Source organism: Mycothermus thermophilus, assembly GCF_041956435.1.
Source record: "Mycothermus thermophilus strain CBS 625.91 unplaced genomic scaffold VTJ04scaffold_4, whole genome shotgun sequence".
Taxonomy (NCBI): domain Eukaryota; kingdom Fungi; phylum Ascomycota; class Sordariomycetes; order Sordariales; family Chaetomiaceae; genus Mycothermus; species Mycothermus thermophilus.
In genome coordinates, this window is record NW_027191430.1 from 1,606,416 (window position 1) to 1,624,979 (window position 18,564).

The following is an 18,564-nucleotide window of genomic DNA, read 5'->3' on the forward strand; positions in this document are numbered from 1 at the left end:
GCAAAAACGGAATATGCATGCAGCATGCCCGAGATTGAATATCTTGATGCTCAGGACGCGAAATTGAAATGCTTCACACATCATACTGCGAGAATACGGTACATTTCTTCCCAACTAGCACCTTTTTTTGTCTATCCTATCACCTACCTTAGGTATTTATACCGCATCTACCTCGCCAATCCATCCCTTATGAAATGGTCTTCTCCACCATCGTAATACCGTACTTGTCCTTCAGCTCCTCCATCAACGGCGTCGTGATGTGAGTGCTCATCGGCGCGATGACGCCCCGATCCTTGATCTGACCGCTCAGCACCTGTTTGACCGCAACCGCGCAGGGCACGCCGACCAGCTTAGCCATGGCCGAGTAGCCCTTGGGGTCGCCGTACTCGCACAGCGTCGAGGTGCGCGTCTCGCGGGTGCCGTCGGCATGCTCAATCTCAAACTTGTGTTGCAGCATGACCAAATCCCGCTCGCCCTCGCCGTATTGCATCTTGCGCTCGAGGGTGGCGCAGAGAGTATCAAGGGGGTTGCCCTTGGGGGTGATGGGCTCGTCGGAAAAGAGGCCGATCCAGCGGAGGCCCGAGAGGATGCGCTTGCGGTCCTCGTCCGACTCGAATGTGGCGCGGTCAAGGACCGTGGCCTCGAGGTCGGCAGCCTCGCTCGAGGAGACGCCCAGGACCGCGCGTGTGGCCTCGCGCCAGGGGACTGGCTGTGAAAGGATGTCCAAAGGAGTGTCCTCCAGGAAGCCGATGTCGACGAGGACCTTGATGAACTGCGGGAACCCCTGGTAGCGAAGAGTGCCGCGGATGATTGTCTGGGCTTCGGGGATATTGTAACGCTCCTTATAGGCTGTCGAGTCGCGGTTGGGATAGGCGACAAAAGCGAAGCCAGGATAGATGAAGTAAGGGCGGGCAGTCTTCATCAGATCCTTGCCCGAAACCTCAACGATTTTGCCGTCCTGCCACCACTTGCCGGCGTTGCGCAGGGCCAGTAGCACACCGCGCGATGACCACGAGAACTTGTAGCCCAGCGGATTGTCCGAGTCCTCCGGGGCAGGCAGACCACCGCAATACGACAAGAAGCTGAGGATCTTGCCGCCGGCCCGGTGCACCTCGTCAATAGTCTTGACTGCGTACAGGTGGTCGATGCCGGGGTCGAGGCCGATCTCGTTCATGACAGTGATGCCGGCAGCCTTGGCCTCGGCGTCAAGCTCAGCCATGGCGGGAGACACGTAGCTGGTGGTAACGACATGCTTCTTGTTGCGGATGGCCGACTTGATGACGTTAACGTGGAAGGTGTAGGGAATCAGGCTGATAACCAAGTCATGCTTGGCCACCTCGGCGTCCAACGCTGCGTCATTGGTGACATCGAGGGAGATGGGGTAGGCATTCTCAATGCCGGCTGAGAGTTGCTGGGCCGTGGCGAGGGTGCGGCATGCTGCGAGGGGACGTGGCGTGTCAGTGAGTTATCCTCCCTCCTCAAGTGAGATCCTCCCCCCATCGGGTGTTGTGCTTCGTACCAACCGTCACGGGAATGCCGGCCTGGGTGAGGATGTCGAGCGTTGGGCGGGTAACAAAGCCCGCACCGAGCATAAGCACCTTGCTAGATGAGAGGAGCTACAGTCAGCCATCTGTCTCTGGGTGCTTCCGCGAGCAATGAATAGAGCAATGTGCCATGACGTCGACACGAATCACGCTCGCGCTGCAGTAGGTAGAGAGCGAGAGAAGAGGAGGGTAGTATTACTGTTGAGACATGTTGAACAGGAGGACTGCTCCAGGAGTGCTCCGCTGGTAAGTGATGGAAAATGGAAATCCAATTTCACTTGCTAAGGTCGAACCCGTTCCCCCAAGTGCGACGTCCAACCAGGTAGAAAATTGTTAACTCTGATGGTTTTCTGTGATTGCTTGGCCCAAGCAGGCACGGCCCGGGTACCTGACCTTAGCCGACTGCCCCTCTTGTTCCGATAACGGCGCTCAAAACCCAGATTGAGGGGGAGGGGCACTTCCACGGCTTTGTTGGTGGCAGGGGCCAAAGGTTCAATGCGGGGCAGAAGCTTGGGGACTGACTTCTGCTGTACCACTTCATCTCACTTTCATCTCACTGTGCACAACGTTCCCTCGGGCCGCGGACGTCTGGGTATTGTTTGTACAGCCGGTGCGCTACTGTGAAGAATGGGCATGAGCCACAGTTTAGTATCATCAAGATGCAACCATTCCATCCATTCATGCATTTTTACAGGTACCCTCTGTTGCAACCAGCCAGTGTCAGGTACATTGCCCGATTTTGAATCGTAAGTGCTCGGGAACGGTGGGCTCTGTGTGAAGGGCTATATCCATCGACCCTGCAATTTCGCCAGTGGAAGAAAGGATTCATTCCAGGTAGTAGTATACAAACGGAGCAACAACATCTGGACTTTTGGTCTCATGTCGCTTCCACGGGAAGTTCTTTTATGTCACACAACTCATCAGCCCGTCGGCACGGGGATTCCTTGGAGGCGGATTATTTGTAATTTATGTACTTCTTGATGTTTATGTGACTTCTATGTACAGAATTGTCTCTTCGTGGCCGTCTGTGGAACTGGACCTTGATCTGGTAGCAATCCCCGTTGCCTTCCAACTCCGTACTTCCTCTGTATACTTCACAGTACCCTTGATCCCGTATGGTTGCCCACGTCTTTTCCGCTCTTTATCATGATCCCGTGTGTCCTTGTGTATGTGTACGCCTCAAGCAATAATCCGAGCCCAACCATAAACCAAAACGCCGCGCTAGATGCATGCCAAAAGTCTAATGCAGTTGATTGTGAGAAGTGAGGCCAGCCTCACTCATCCTTCTTCTCCTCCTCCTGCTCCTCCTCGCCTTCCTCCTCCTCTTCCTCATCGTCACTGGCCGGGGGCTCCCAGGCATCCTCCAGCTTGAGCCCGAGCCCCTTACCCGTATCCTCCTCGTCCCTGGCGCCGCCAAGCAAGGAGAGCACCACGGATCCCTTGCTGTGATCCGGCGTGTCATAAAGGCCCATGCCATACAAGATCTCGCCCTCCTCCTCCTCATCAGCCTCATCGTCGTGGATCGCTGGCTGACACGGCTGTTGGGTGGGTGCCTGCTCCTGCTTCGGTTGCTCCGCGAGTTCCGTCTGTTGCTGCTGGAACTCGTGCTGTTGCTCCTTTGGAACCACGCTGCAAACAAAGTCGTCAGGGGTCGGCGGGGCGGTGGGCCGGTTGAAGCTGGTAGTGCTGGCAACATATGAATCCCAGCACAGGCCCTCATCAGCGACCTGAGGCGGTGGAAGGCAGGGGGCCTCCGAGAGCAGTCCACCAGATGCGTAGTTTGCCGAGCAGGGGATCGTATAAGGCGATGGTTGCTGTTGCACCTGCTGGGGCTGTTGCTGCGGCGTCGGGAGCGGCTGGCTCATGGGAGAACACATGGATTGCGAGAAATTCGAGTAGGGCAAAGAGAGCGGCGAGAAAGACTCGACGGGGGAGGCATACCCCGAGTACACCATAGGTGTCGGTGGGTAAGGGGACAGGGTCGCCAAGGCCTCGAGATCGTAAGCCGAGTAGGGGAGCATCATGGTGTTGCTGGTGCTGTCCTGGAAGAACAGAGATTGTTGAGACGACGAAGGATGCCAGCTGACGGGACGAGGTGCCCTGGTCGTATTGCTCCGTGCACGTGTCGACTCGAAGGGAGTTTCTGCTGGGGATGGCTGCTGCTGTAGTGGTTGCTCCAGCGCTGGGGACTGTGTATGAAGTCCCCCGATCAATGTCCTCCTCCTCGCCTGGATGGTTGTCGATCTTGGGCTGTTGTTGGCACTGCCCGGCTTGGAAATCTTCATGGCGCTCCCCGTACGCTGGTGGCTGTTGGAGGTCCTTGAGTACCGCCGTGTGTTGCTTGCAAGCTGCCTCGCAAGCTCGTTGAGCATAGAGTCGACGGCATAGGCGTTACTGGAAGCGTGGTTGTAAGGGGCCCCAACCCCGGTGGTAAGAAGTGATGGCATCATGATGACAGCGTCCAAAACCTAGGTATGGGTCGGTGAAAGTTGGGCTGCTGGAGAACCATCCACCTTGGATTGATGGTATAAGTAAATAGATAGGAGTTGGTCGTGATGAGATGAACGGCACTCAGGTCTTTGGATATAAAGTTGATTCAAATTGACTCCCCCCCTGAAAAACAAAAACCATGTTGAGGGGGGAGAACTATAAGAGAAATCCCGAGATGTGATATGTATGAATGGGTCTCCCTGGCCGGGTATGGCTCGGAGAAGAGGGAGGCAAGTCACACATTCATCAATAGCCATGTCAACCGAGAAACGGGATCATGTTACCGCACTGGCATGCCAGGTGAGCCCGGCTTGGCCCTGTCAACGGAGCTTGTTCCATGACTTTGGGGCCGTCGAAGGGGGGAAGGCCCGCGTCATCTGCGCTTGCAGGGGGTTCATTAGCCTGCCTGACCCTAGGCTGGACGGGGACGGGGACGGGGAACGGGTCTGGAGAAAGCTTTCTGGCGGTTGTTCTGGGTCTGCATTACCGAAAGTGGAAAGTACGGCAGTACGTACCCTTCGCACATGCTCAATGGTGAAGGGTGAAAGTGACATCTCTCTCTGCTGCAAGGCCCCGGGTGGAACCATGAGGTGGATGGGCGGGAGCAGCACCGATGGAGGGGTGGGAAACAAGGTTACAGGGACAACAGGTACTTGCTCCTTCGTGTCAGAGTCAACAGCAAACCCCATTATGGACGGTGGGCGGGCCGATGGTTGGTAGGTAACATTTGTTGCTGGTTGCGGATGGTGTGGTGATGCTGGACATGAGGAATCGAGGGATTGGGGACAGATGTCGGGAAGAGTGGGCGGCCAAGTGTGGAGGCAGTGGAGGACGAGGCGGGAATGGGAGCAACCTGGAAAGGTCGCGAAAGACAGCCAGCGACAAGTTTTGAGATCAGCACAACACGAACAGAAATTTTGAATCCCAGGATCGACAATCTCCTGTGGTCTTGACACTGACCCTGAGGCGGTTGTGATGAAGAAACGGGCCTTGGTGCTGGAGTGTCCTTCCTTTCTCAGCAAAGAGCTTGGGCGCGAGGGCATGCCAATGTGGAGTGGAGCGCGCAAAGGCTGCTCTGCTTCTCTGGTGTCTCTGCCCGTGTGCGGCTGTGATGCCTGGGGTGCCACCAGGAGTCCAGTAACTACTCCGTAGCGAGCTTCTCGCGAACGCGAGACCTGAGCTGCCTCCCCCTGTCGGATGTGGCCTGGGCGCCGCAGCGTTAGCGCTAGCGTTAACGTTTGGTTCTGAAAAGAAGGGGAACCTGCTGGCCCGGACCGCGGGGCGAGGGCGCAAGCCTCCTTCCAGGGATGATTCTTTCTTGAGACCCACACAACAAGGACAACACCAGGGGGTGTGATAGAAACGGGCTGGCAGTCGACACAGCAGCCAGCCAGCGTGCGCGAACGGGTGGGTGTCCGAGAAGGCGGGTTCCAGGTTGTGGGGCGAGGGGTATACTTCCAGAGTACAGAGGCAACCACAAGTGAAAAGACGTCGGGTTGCAGCCATGGGCATCGAAGACAATCCCATGCCTATCCAGCATGGCATGTCATGGATGGGGTGTCTTTGTCAGGGATGAGGCGGCAATGGGATGGGAAGAGAGGCAGGACTGGGAGACGAATCTCGCATCGTACGGAGTACGTCCAGGTCCTCCGTAGGGAGTTTGTACTATAGTGTACACCAAGTGTGGCAGGTCACTCTGATGAAGGAGCGAAATGTGGACGGACAGCGACCAACGGACACTACTCCGTACAGAGTACTACTAGATGGACTGATGGGAATGGCTCTGGTTCGAGCCCCCGCAGGACGGCGTGGTGGCCAGCTGCAGACGCCAGCAACGGGCCTGGGTCTGGTTCGGGCTCGGCTCGGCCTGATGCTTTTCCACTTGGTGCGTTCACTTGACCCGCGCGCACAGGGTGAAGTGAACGTCAGATTCCCCTGCTGGCCTGAAATCCCGCGGAACACCCACCAAAATATCAGAGGAGTCTGTGCCGTGCGCCGCGGGTTGAATGGGCCATCTCCGCCCGTAACGACACACAACCACTCCATCGCTGGAGTGGCTCCGATCGCCCTGGCACGGAAGTGGGCCGAGGGACATTGCGAATATCATCCGCACCTTTCAGAGCCTTTGTTGGTGTTTCGATGCAGTCAGCCAGGAACGTGGCAGATTGCCCTGTCTTGACCTTGTCTGAGTTTGACCATAGTTACCTCAAGTACCCAGGTTAAACATAGGGGTAATGCTAGTGGTTAGGCACGCACCCACTATACAATGCGTGCTTCAGAGCTGGAGACAGCCGGAGAATCGGCCGGGCATGGGGAGGTTAGAGTGCTTGTTCATCGAGACACCGAGGCCGACCTTGTCTCCTTGGCTCCCTGTTTCGACAATGCGCTGGTGCATTGGCTGGAGAGACGGCGGCGGGTCGCAAAACGAGACACTTTTGGGGTGCACCCAACTGAAACTCTGGTCCACCTGCGGATTGCAGCCAGACAAGAACACTTGTTGCATGCAGGTGAGATGGTGAAGCGGAGCGCTAATAGGTACTACGCCTGAATACATGAGTCCTCAGGTACCGTAATACTCCATAAAGTGAGTGAATTAAGTTATAGAACCTACGGTATGCGTGGTGTAGGTAGTATCTGGGCTGTGTTTTCCAATGCTCCAGTTGCCAGAGGTAGTATTGATTCTCCTTGGTTGTTTGTTCGCTTCCAGTACAGGTTCTCGGTCTCGAGATGGTTTCCGTTGACGAGGGTTGCATCCGCCTGTCTGCAACTGATGGAATCGAAAGAGAAAAAAAAACAAGAGGCTCGGCCGATGCGGCCAGGGTTGGTCAACCCCATCCGAGGGCTGGTTGCAGGGGTTCGACCAAAAAACAGGGGAACGAGCAGCCAGTGACGAGCCAGTCAGCGCTTGGCGGTTTGTGGGGTCTGGCGGATCCCAAGAAAAGGCGGGGCGTGAATTTTTGGACGTGCCCCACTTCCCTTCCATCCACCCTGGCCTGGTTTCCTCATTTTTTGCCTTTTCCCTTTCCCTGTCACCAAAAATTGTCCTGCTCCTGCGCCAGCTGTGCGTCCTGCATCTCACACCACGCCGTTGCATGGGTTTGCTCCACATGCCGCCGAGATCTCCCCCCCCGGTCACTTCAGATCTTTCCCTTCCCCACGGGTTCTGGATGCCCCGCCATTGGCTCTTCCCTGCGTCTCTCTGGCTGTCGTGCGCCACTGACCGATGTGGTGACAAGGCCGCCTTCGCTCCCACACAGTCCAAGTAACCATCCTTGTCATCAACCACCCAACCCAACCAACACAGGAGCTCTTCGGCCGAATGCGCGCGGCCTGATGCTGGCGACTGTGGCCGCCACCGGCACTTGTGTTTGTTCTGACCAGTACGGAGTTACGGAGTACCATTCTATTGATCCATCAACCATGCTTTTGGAGTACGCGAATATGAGTGTTGATCCACATACAGAACATGAGGGACATGCGTCGGATGAGGATTTCACAGAACCAAGGCGCTTTGATATTGCCCGGTCCGGCACAAGCTCGCAACATTAGTTAACACGGCATGATGTTTCTTCTGCTGGCAATATGAATCGACCGCTATCGAAGGTCCTTCAGCCTTCGTTTGGGCGGTACCATCTGTGAGATACTAGCATGGAGTAACATTATGCTGTTTTTCAGTTGTTCTCCTGTGACGCTGGTCGGAGGAGGCAAGTACTTGCCTGAAGTCTCTCACGCGCAACTTTCACCCATCGTGGAGTTGTTAGTCATCTATCCAGTCCACATCCACCAGGTAGCCGATGCCTCGTCACCGCTGCGAGAGGCTCGAAGGACCACGTACGGGGCACGAAGGACGTATTGCACTAACACCTTGGTCCCCCCATCATCGACAATGCAGACTCCCTTGGCTTGGCGGTGTTCTGCGGGTGACAGGTGCGGGACCCCACAAGAGCAGATGGCAAACACTGCCTCCGTGGGCGACGTCACAGCGTCACGACGCCACAGAGTGAAACGGTGCAGTTAGCCAGTCAATACCACCTCCTCGCCCTGCAATCAAACGAGAAGGTTCCGCAGCTGTGTTCGGTTGAACCCGGCAGCGATGCCTCTGGATTCGCCGCCCTATCGCCGCCCGCTTTGGGTGCTCGACGGGGCCTCCAGCGAATGAATTTGCCGACTTTTCATCCAGCACTCACCGCCCTCGGGGCAGCATTGAGTCAAGATCCCGACTGTTTTGGCGAAGCGGCAGGACGGTCTCCCCATACGGAGATACGAGTACCTACCCATGTGAACAGAAAATGATGCTTCTAACTCCTCTACTCTAAATGCACAATAAAGTGCGCGTTCTTGCAGATCAGCTAACATTGGTTAACATTCAGGAACCAGAGCAAGGCTTACCTACTACTAATATATGCTGGGGCCAGCATGGCAACCCGACGCCAGCCATGTCTTCTTTTGGCAGTTCCTCGAAAACGGGCTGATGCGCATGGGTTGGTCGTGTTGACTTCACTTGGTAATGTAACCACTGCAATCGCACCGAAAGGCAGATGATGATCTTCCACAGTCTGGATAACTAGTAAGAGTTGAGGTCATGAAACCTCCGACAACGTGGGCCATTCTCGAGCTTCGGGCAAAGAGCCGGGTCGGGGAACGCTCCCGCCAAGGCTTCCGGAAGAACGCGTTCGCTGGAGACGAAACCTGTGGAAGCCGTGGGACGGACCCCTAGGACGAAACAACTCGGAGTGCATGAGCTTCCAAACCTGGCCCGTGGTCCCGTGCGAATCCAAACTGCAGGCGGCCTTGTCGGCGGACGATAGGCCGCCCAATGGCCGATCACCGATGGCCCCCTTGTCCAGAAAATCCCCCGTCAAGGAACCACCTGATCCGACCCGTCAGCACGGGGCCGACGGCGGCTTTCACGGGAACATGAACACCCCATCTGTTGGTTTTGTGGGATGAGAGAAAGCGCAGCTCCACCTCCAAAACGTCATGCACCTGGCTAGTTATTGGAAAATAAAATTTTGTTCGAGCATACCTATAGTACATACGTCCACGGCAGGCAGGTAAGAGGCCTGGGGTGCTCTTCTTCAAGGACCCGTTAGCCCAGCAGCAGGAAGCATCTCTCATCGTTGTTTCATCTACTCCAACAAGTCGGGGCACAAGACCTCCGCAATCACAACCAGGCCAAGCCGTGCGATACAAAGATGGAGTTGGGCCTGGAGGGACAGGCGGTACGGGACGTACACTCTGGATATGGGGCACTAGGCACGCATCCGCTGCAGCATCCAGACATTTTGGGGCCCGCGCTGCGACAGCATCCACGGGATGTGCGTGAGTTGCCGAAGTGGGCTTGTCCCCAAGTGATAAGGAGTCGCTTTAAGCGTCCACACAGTCCGCGAATCGCACTGCCTCGCGCTGACAAGACAATTTGGATGCATGGATCCCGAGGCCGACACCAACACAACACAAAGCACAAGTTGTGTTGTGTTGATCGCAGCGCCGAGCAAAAGCGAGCATGTCGCCCGGCCCGGCTTGGCCCACACGGTCGAAACGCCACGTCGGGGGGTGAACAGACCAGGACCCTCGCTGGCGTTGTGTGGCTGGACCTGGCTCTGCTGGCCAGGTTGTGTGTCTGGAGCACACTGGCAAACGGTATAGGATGGGGCAAGACTGGACGGAATGCCCTTGCTTGGCCAACTCAGCGCGTGGGCTGGAAATGGTGGGATGTATCGGCGCTGTTCGCCTGTGACTTGTGCTGACTGGTGGGACAGCACCATTCACCACCTCGCTTCCTCATTCAGGTTGGTGACCGCACACAGCTGCGAGTTGGCAAGCCTGCGAAACCTTTGGCCAGCACAACACTGCCTCCCGGTTGGAAGCTTGGGTTGATGAAATCTTCTCTCCTGCGCAACAGGAGCATCCTCCATCGAGGATTCGATAATAAGCCATGCAGGGATCTGGTGCTTTGTAAGTGCGCTACTGACTGACTGATTTGCACGCTCTCGAGACCCGACGTTCCGTTTGCCGTCTTGTTGTTGGTCTAGGCGGCCAATGGGCGGTGATGGTTCCCTCTGGCAATTCCGGTCCATTCGCAACGATCGGCTCGCGACTCGGTCCCCGTTTTGTCTTGGCTTCGCCAAAAAGCACCCGGCCACACTCCACGGACAGGCATGCGTGGCACAGGAGGCGATTGGGCTTGAGCCACCAACAGAGTAGCGATTTCCTCGTTGCCTTGTCCATGTCGGGCATTCCGTTTCGGCCGCCATGACAGCGCCGTCCCGTCAACACAAGGGATGCTTTCGGCATCACTGATTTTTTCCAACAAGATGGGGGCTCAGCTCGCTCGTCAATCCAACTCGCCAACCAGCCTCCCCGTCTTGTGTTTTTGCCCTCCTTCCTCTTTGCCGCCGTGATCCTCGCTCCCTTCGTCAGGCCGTGACGCTGTTGCACACGTACCTAAGGGCGTCTCCCCGTCATCAATGCTGGCATGGATCGAAGGCCGAGCAAATGCATCCCAGTTTCAAACTCATTCTGGATGATACTGTCCGTATCCGTTCGTCATACGCAGCTATGCATCACACTCAATGGGTCAGGCAGCGGCTTTCTGGAAGGTGTCGCCGGATATACCGATGACCAGGATATCGGCAGCCCACCGTCGATTCAAGCTTGGAACAACGCGCGCCGGAAGACTTGAACGATGGAGTTTTCGGTCCGCCCATCATGTGCGAAACGCCGTCAAAGCTTAGATGAGGGGTTGGGCGTCGTGGGCATACCACCACACAGTTACGCGACAGGGGGTCTCGTTTCCAACGGAGTCCGTTCTCTGGCACGAGGCTCGTCTGGGTAGCCGTTCATGCTTCTGCACGACGGGAGGAGATGCATACTTACTCCGTAATGCACTTGCAGAAAGACTCTGTAGGTCCTGTGAGCGCCTGTGGCGCCACTGTGAAGCAGTGGCACAGACAGTGGTTGCTCCCCCTCTTCTCTTTTTCTTTTGTTTTTCTTTTTTGGCTGGTTGTGTGTTTCCACCCAGGCACGTCACCCTGCAGGTTTGGCCGCCTCGGCCACCGCCTGACACACGGGGCGGCTACTTAACACGAAAATCACCCATTTACGTATGCCCACTGTGCGCGCCCAGCTACGGCACCAACACTGCGTACCTACTGCGGTAGTGGGATCCCGAGGATCCAGCGATTTCGCCCGATAACGTTACCTACGGTGTATTATCTACCTCTTCCCTACTCTCCGTAGTCGCCAACGAGACCCTTGTGCGTCACTTACCGCCTTTGCCCTTCTCAGGTCTCATTCGCCTGCCTATCTGCTCGTCTCAACAGGTCTTCGCCCTGTTGTGCCTGTGTGGTTGTCACGGTCCCTCGCCCTAGTTCCGGCCGTGCAGCAGTCTGTCCGGAGTTAGAAGGCATTCCCCGATTCACCGCTCATTCTATTCGGCCGCCCCATGTACGGGGTACGTACTCATCTATGCTCAGTTATCCTAGGAATGGAGCATAGGGGTTCAGCACCTCCTCATCCGAGCGAGCGATACGTTTCTGGGCGGCCAGGACAAGCGAACGAATGACTCGACATGCGACGCCTTGCGTCTTCCTTTATCCCTCCAGGAGGCACACACGGGGCCATATTGTTGTCTGTAAGGCATGTACTGAGGTACACACAATTTCGGAGCAGCCTGACGGGGCTCGACCCTCTCTGCCACTTCTCACTTCTCTCACTCTGTGGCCATGGTTACATACACCTTCTGAACCCGAACGGCTGGCCACGGAACGAACGCCGTGTTATCCTCTCTTCTGGCCACCTTTTCGCCGTTCCTTCACATGGTACACCCATTCTCCCCACAACCCATGCAGAGGCGTCCGTCTATCCGCTTGGTTCCAAGACCTTGACCCTCTCTCGACGGCAAGACCTGGCTTACCTTGGATTGACTCTCTTGCCCTGCATCCCCTCTGAGTTTTGGTCTATCGTATTGTATTGGAGAAGGCCGAAGTGCCTCGATCTCCACGTCATCAAGGATCGACACTAACATCCACCAAAGCTGCGCTGCCTGCCTGAGACCCTCCCCAAATGCCCTCCACCCCACCACCACCTCTTTCTCCATTCGCTTGCTTGCTTGCGTCGATTCTTGCCGGCTTGCAAGTGAGAGAGATGTCACCATCACCGCTGCTCCTGTGGAACGCAAGGCTGGGCTGCCCTGCCTAGTGATGGAGGTTGACATGGTGGGAGTCTTGCAGCGGCCTGCTAAGACAACACACCTCCAGCAGCAGCGTACGCTCACGCGCGTCGTCGGCGTTAGGAAGACAGTAGCAGCAATCCCGCAAACCCCTCCTGTTGGACCTTTTTGGTGGCCAGCTCGACCGCGAATCCCAAACTCGAAGCCAGGTTGTTGCACAAGCTTCGCTGCCGCTGCTGCCGAGAGTCCTCTCCAGCATCGACGTCACCATCAACATGATCATCACCCCGACCCTCGGTCCCATCACAGCGACTATGTTTGGAATCCTTTTCCTGCGACGACGCCTGCTGCTGCTGCTGCTGCTGCTGCTGCTGCTGCTGCTGCTGCTGCTGCTGCTGCTGCTGCTGCTGCTGCTGCTGCTGCTGCTGCTGTTGCTGCTGCACCAGCAACGAATACAGCATCCCGGCAATGAAGGTGTCACCTGCGCCGATGGTGCTGGAACAAACACTCGCCACCATCGACGACCTGTGGTCAGCAAAGTGTGTCTTGGAACGACGAGACGGACATGTGCAGCGGGAGTCGGAATTGTTGTCTCCGTAGGCTGTGGCCCAGAGCGGGACGGTGGGATATCCCTCCTCGGAAGGTGAGATGCGAGTGTGTAATTCTGTGCAATTCTGTGTAGGTGTAGGTGTAGGTGTGCATGCGTGTCATGATGTTTGCCCAGCCCAGCCCCGATGAGCTCCGGTGTCCGCTTCCGCTGTTGTTGTTGTTGCTGTCCCTATTCGCTTCATGTGCAAGACAGTAAATGAGGGAAATCGCATGTAACAAATGACGTTACACTTTGGAACTCTGGCCTGCAGCATGAAGAGGGACAACAACAGCAGCCTCAGCGAGTAGGCCCGCCCACTTACACAAGCAGAATGGAACTTCGTAGGTGGTGGTAGGTCTGTCACTGTGGATGGAGCAGCGCAAAAAAAGGCAGAACGCCTTTTCGTTGCTTGTGCACCCCAATCCCCACCACAACACCACCTGCTGCTAAGGCAACCCGTTTTCCTCTCTCGGGTGCTTTTCCTGCATGCGAGCGATATGACATGACATGACATGACATGGCCGATGTGAGGCACCGTAAAGTGACGGTGACAGTCGAGGAGGGGCAGTGGAGGAGGAGGGAAGGAAATATGGACAAGCAACGCATGAAGTAAATGTCCACTTACTCAACCACCGTTATGGTGCTGCCACCGTTTGTTGTCGATGTTGGTACAGGGCAGTGGACATATTCGCCACCTCCACCACTGCCTAGATTAGTTGCGTCTGCTTGTCTTGGTGTTGCTGCAACGGAGGGTGCGAAGGCACCCGCGCCATCTTCTCCCCACGTGCAGCACATGAGCAACCTGCACGTTTTCCCGGGTTTCGTTGTCGACCAAGTTAGCACATTGTGGACATGGATTGTTGAGTGACCGACTCAAACACTGAGCACACACACACACACACACACAACCATGTATCCTGTGTGTGGGCACGCTGGGAGAAGACGTTCTTTTCCTGTCTCTCTGAGTTGTGTGCGTGTGGTGATTGTCCGTTTGTCCTGCCCGAGTTGGTTCCCTCTGTTTCTTCTGCAGCGACCCAATTACCCACAGCGTGTTCAAGCTGGCTGAGGGGTCGACCCGCAAGCAGAAAACGAAGACGGGGCGGGGTGGCCTGGAGGAGGAGGGGAGGAGGGGAGGAGGGGAGGACGGGTTGTAAACTTACGCCTTGGACGACACCGCTTCTCCTCGAAGACAAGCCTCAGGGGTTGGGTATCCCCGGCTCTACATAGCAAGGTTATTGTCATATGAGTTAGTTATTTCGGCCAGTTCCGGTTCTAGCGTCGGTGGGTGAAAAGAGAGCAGCAAAGACCAGGCCAAGCGGTCTGGTTAGCTGGATGCATATGCGAAGCAGTATGCAGCTAACTAGTTCGTGCTGCCCGCCTCCTTCATGCGAGGAAGCTTACAGAGATAGCTTGCTGCAAAGCCGAACTCCAAATGAGGGAGGGTTGTGCCAATCAGTTCCAACCTACCTGTGCCCAAGTCCTTGAGTAAAAGACAATATCGGCTTCGGCGGCCAGTTCGGTCAGTCCTTCACGCCCGGGCTTTTCGACCTCGACGCTGATGGTACACTTCGGAGTTGCGCGGCGGAGGTGCCGGATGCATTGGAGCGTTGTCTCTGGAATTCGGCCCTAGTTGTTGTGAATTTTGTTTTTTTGTGGTTAGAGACAAGGAACACACAGCCTACACCACGGAGCAGTTTGGTGGAAAATTGTGTTGAGACCCGATCCTTCCCCGTTTGCAGGATGCCCGTTTTGCTCACGGATGTGAGACATCTCCCGCCATGTTGTCTCTTCTCCCATCGAGAGCAAGAAGGGATGAAAGAGTCCATAGTCCTTGATTCAGCGCGCAGGTAAACAAGGGGCATACCTCGAAATGCCACCAACAACCATCTCCATCACCAGGAAACTCATCAACAATCTTCTTGAACTCGTCCGCCGTCATCTCAGGCAAGGGGTTGGAGTTTACAATGGTCCGACTCCCGGTCTCCGTGCTGCGGATGATATAGCTGCTCGCGGGCTCCTGGTGGCCTGAGCGGTAGAGACAATATCCGAAGTCGATGACCAGCTGGCGGCCTGTGTTCATCTTTTCGCCAACATTGTTCGTGCCAAAGGAAGACAGTATTTTGGCTGTGGCGGGGGAGCACGATTCGGGCAGGCAGGCTACGAGGTGGACTTTGAGGTCGTTTGTGCCTGTGGTGGCAAGGAGTTGAGCAAACACCTCGAGAGTGTTGCCGACGTTTCCGCCGCGGCGGACCTGGATGGAAGTTGCTCGGAGTTTGGAATCCTCCTGCGGAAAGTGCGGGACACTATGAGCCAGGGATATGGTGTGAGATGACTGTTGATTATTATGACGCTCTATGCAAGGTTGCTGCCTCATTGCCGGGTCTCCATGATGCCCGACGTCGATGTTTCCCTTTCATCGCCCATGACCCTCAAGGCTCGAAGATTCCCAGGCTTAAGGCCATCCAGCATGAGAGGCAAGTTGGCGGGTACAACAGGGCCACTCACGTCAGAATCGTGTCCAAGTAGACGGCGCCGACAAGGATGAGGTGCCTCATTGTATCGTGTGGTTCCCTTTAAAGTTTCGCCGGTAGGTGTTTGACAGACGCTCGCTGCCCGTATGTTGAAACAAACTTAGGGAAAGGAAAAACGGACTGCGAAGTGTCAGTGTTTCTTCTTAGTAGAAAGAAATGAGGACCAATGTGTTCCAATAAAATGGCAACGCTATCAATGTAAACAAATCCATGGCACCCAACTGGATCAGCCCCTTTTCTGCTTTCTCCCATGTAAATATCAACACATATAGACCCCAAGCACCTTAGTCCTCGACTTATGCTCGCCATGAAGGAATGCTGACAATGGTTGGCACCAAGGACAAGAATTGGTCGCGGGAACTCACAGATGGTGATGATGTTTGTAAAAGTACCAAGGGACCTGGGCTGGTCGATAGGACCCTGCGAGCATACCTGAGTCTCGTGGCTTATTGTGTCTGATGTTGAGCTGGCGATGATTCCTCTTCTGGAACAGGAGGTGGTCTGGCTGACGCGGGGCAGCCGGCTGATAACGAGAGCTTAATCAGCGACCTTACCCCTTTTGGCAAGTCATGCCCCGCTATGACGCAGTGCCCGAGCAGTTTGACTCGAGAGAACCTTGCTGGGTCACCTGCTTTCCGTGGACATTCCTTTCAATGACGGGCCAATGGACCGTTAACGCCGTCCATCGATGCCAATTCCCGCAATATCAAAACCATCAAAGCAGCCGCTTTCATGGGTCAGGTCATCTTCATCTGTCCATATCCATAAACATAAACCACAGCTCTCCGTTGACTGGCTTTCAAGTCTTGACCCCAAACAAAAGGAACAATGGCAAGCAGCGACAAGATCTTTAGGAGGCGAGTCTCTTGGGATGGTGACCAACTGTCTGGGTCTGAGGAGGACGAAGACTCGGTCGAGGTGAGTACAACACTCTCATCCGTCTTTAGGGATGAAGGGACCCCCCAATTGACTCGATGGAACTAGGTTGTCTTCGGGTCGGCCAACCCCTACCGCCGGAAGTGCTCCCTCGTTGCAACCGAGTCCGTCCCGCCACGTCTCCGGGAACGACAGCCCTCGTCCCAAAAGCCCGAATGCCTTGTCCATCAGTTTCTCGCCGAGCAAATGACAGAGTCGCCGAAGCCCGAGGGTGAGGCCATTGTAGCCAAGGTCCACCACCCTGGCCTCGGCACGTCTGAATGCGAAGCGAAGTTGGTCGCCCTGTCGGAAGCTTGGGAAGGGCGCCCCGATTCAAAAGGACCTCCAGTACGCGATGGATCTTCAAAGGCAGCATCACAGGTGGACGGCCATCATGGCGTTGGACAACATCATGACATACCAGAGGAAAAGGAGGATGAAAATGATGATGAGGAGGGCATTCCTCGTGGCCCATCTTGCACCATGATCTGTTGTCACGACACCTCTGGCTCAGAGGACGAAGTAAAAGACGACGATGAAAGCGATGATGAACCGGTCCCCGGCGGCCGGCGCGTTAGTTGCGTTTCTGTTGGCCAACTCGACGAAAAGCACTGGAGACGCCAGATGATGGGCAAGCGACCCGCACGAACCCCCTCACAGCTCGACAAACAGACCTCATCCGCCGACGCGCCAAACTCACGTCTTCTCACAAAGAAACAGCTCTCCGAAATGGCCTGGGGTGTGCGCGAGCTGAGTCGCCGCTTGGGAAGCATGCGTCTGCGCTTCCGCGTGCGCACAATCTTTTTGCTCACCAAAATCTACGACCAAGAACTGATCATCAAGACGCGCGAGCTGTGCCGCTGGCTGCTCGACCGCCAGCGCGATGTGCGGTATGTCGTCTACGTCGAACGCGACCTGCGTGATAGCAAACGGTTTGACATGGCCGGGCTTTTGAGGGAGCTTCGGGATGATTACGTCGCCGCCGGGGAGTTGAGCGAAGAGGGTGCGGCTGAGACTTTGGCGAAGCGGTTGCGGTTTTGGGATGAGGATATGTGCCGGGCAAGGCCGCACACGTTTGACTTTGTCATCACGCTGGGCGGCGATGGCACGGTGCTGTACGCGAGCTGGCTGTTCCAGCGGATTGTGCCGCCCGTGTTGAGCTTTGCGTTGGGCAGTTTGGGGTTTCTGACAAAGTTCGACTTTGGGGATTACCAAAAGACGCTGACCAACGCTTTTCGGGACGGCGTGACGGTGAGCTTGAGACTGCGGTTTGAGGTGACCGTCATGCGCAGCCAGGCAACTTGGTCGCGGTCTGAACAAGACGGTGACCATGTCGTCAGCGAGGACGAGCAAAGGCCGAAGCGGGATCTGGTCGAGGAGCTGATTGGGGATGAGAAAGACGACGAACTTACCCATCGACCGGAAGGGACGTACGAGGTGCTGAATGAAGTGGTTGTCGACCGAGGACCAAATCCAAGTAGGTCTTTCTTCCTCTTGAACTCTCATTTGGCCCTATTGCTGACCAGCTTGACAATAGCCATGTCCAGCATCGAAATCTTCGGCGACGACGAGCACTTCACGTCCGTCTCAGCCGACGGAATCTGTGTCAGCACCCCAACGGGCTCCACCGCGTACAACCTCGCTGCCGGCGGCAGCCTCTGCCATCCAGAAAACCCCGTGATGCTCGTCACCGCCATTTGTGCGCACACGCTCTCCTTCCGGCCCGTGATCCTGCCCGACACGATCGTGCTGCGCATCGGCGTGCCGTACGACGCGCGCACCAGCTCGTGGGCCAGCTTCGACGGCCGCGAGCGCATCGAGCTGCGCCCGGGGGATTACGTGACAGTCAGCGCGAGCAGGTACCCCTTCGCCTGCGTCCAGCAGCATGGCAGGAGGAGCGAGGATTGGATCAATAGCATCAGTGCCAAGCTCAATTGGAATAGCCGCCAGAGGCAGAAGTCGTTCAAGGCCTGGGAGAAATAGGAGGCCCAGATTGGGGGTACATGTTGCGATGGGAGCGATGATGGGAGCGATGATGATGGGAGTGAAAGGTTGGTTACACCTACAACAACGTCCGATGAGGCATCGACAGGCAGCGACACGCCGAGGGATTTGGCTCTGTTGAAAGAGGCAGTAGAAAATTTTGGACTAGAGGAGGGAAAATGAACTTGTATGTACATACTTAGGAAGCCATTGCATTGCTTGGTCGGCGTTTGATGAGAGGAAGCGATGACGGTGTCCGATTACTTCCTGACCTAGATTGTGTGTGTATTTTTACCGAGCAACCTTGTAGAGCTTTGAAGTGGAAACTGAAGCATCACG

General features: G+C 55.9%; 5 protein-coding genes across 5 annotated transcripts; 2 read left to right on the forward strand and 3 right to left on the reverse strand.

The window, feature by feature from the left end:
* Nucleotides 1–187: 187 nt before the first annotated feature.
* Nucleotides 188–1,754, reverse strand: VTJ04DRAFT_6323 (uncharacterized protein; the record flags this gene model as incomplete). The annotated part of the gene is made up of 3 exons (XM_069364531.1): nt 188–1,437; nt 1,520–1,602; nt 1,744–1,754. The coding sequence occupies 3 exons, from the start codon at nt 1,752–1,754 to the stop codon at nt 188–190; spliced, it is 1,344 nt and encodes a 447-aa protein (XP_069218348.1).
* A 758-nt stretch (nt 1,755–2,512) lies between these two features.
* Nucleotides 2,513–2,810, forward strand: VTJ04DRAFT_6324 (uncharacterized protein; the record flags this gene model as incomplete). Its single annotated transcript, XM_069364532.1, has 2 exons — nt 2,513–2,532; nt 2,597–2,810. 2 exons carry the CDS (start codon nt 2,513–2,515, stop codon nt 2,808–2,810), a joined length of 234 nt encoding a protein of 77 aa, XP_069218349.1.
* Nucleotides 2,811–2,818: 8 nt separating this feature from the next.
* VTJ04DRAFT_6325 (uncharacterized protein) lies at nt 2,819–3,994 on the reverse strand (the record flags this gene model as incomplete). Its single annotated transcript, XM_069364533.1, has 1 exon — nt 2,819–3,994. The coding sequence occupies one exon, from the start codon at nt 3,992–3,994 to the stop codon at nt 2,819–2,821; it is 1,176 nt and encodes a 391-aa protein (XP_069218350.1).
* Nucleotides 3,995–12,326: 8,332 nt separating this feature from the next.
* On the reverse strand, nt 12,327–15,351 carry VTJ04DRAFT_6326 (uncharacterized protein; the record flags this gene model as incomplete). The annotated part of the gene is made up of 6 exons (XM_069364534.1): nt 12,327–12,702; nt 13,422–13,598; nt 13,957–14,015; nt 14,264–14,422; nt 14,661–15,099; nt 15,302–15,351. 6 exons carry the CDS (start codon nt 15,349–15,351, stop codon nt 12,327–12,329), a joined length of 1,260 nt encoding a protein of 419 aa, XP_069218351.1.
* An 804-nt stretch (nt 15,352–16,155) lies between these two features.
* Nucleotides 16,156–18,225, forward strand: VTJ04DRAFT_6327 (uncharacterized protein; the record flags this gene model as incomplete). The annotated part of the gene is made up of 3 exons (XM_069364535.1): nt 16,156–16,245; nt 16,312–17,719; nt 17,780–18,225. 3 exons carry the CDS (start codon nt 16,156–16,158, stop codon nt 18,223–18,225), a joined length of 1,944 nt encoding a protein of 647 aa, XP_069218352.1.
* Nucleotides 18,226–18,564: the final 339 nt, after the last annotated feature.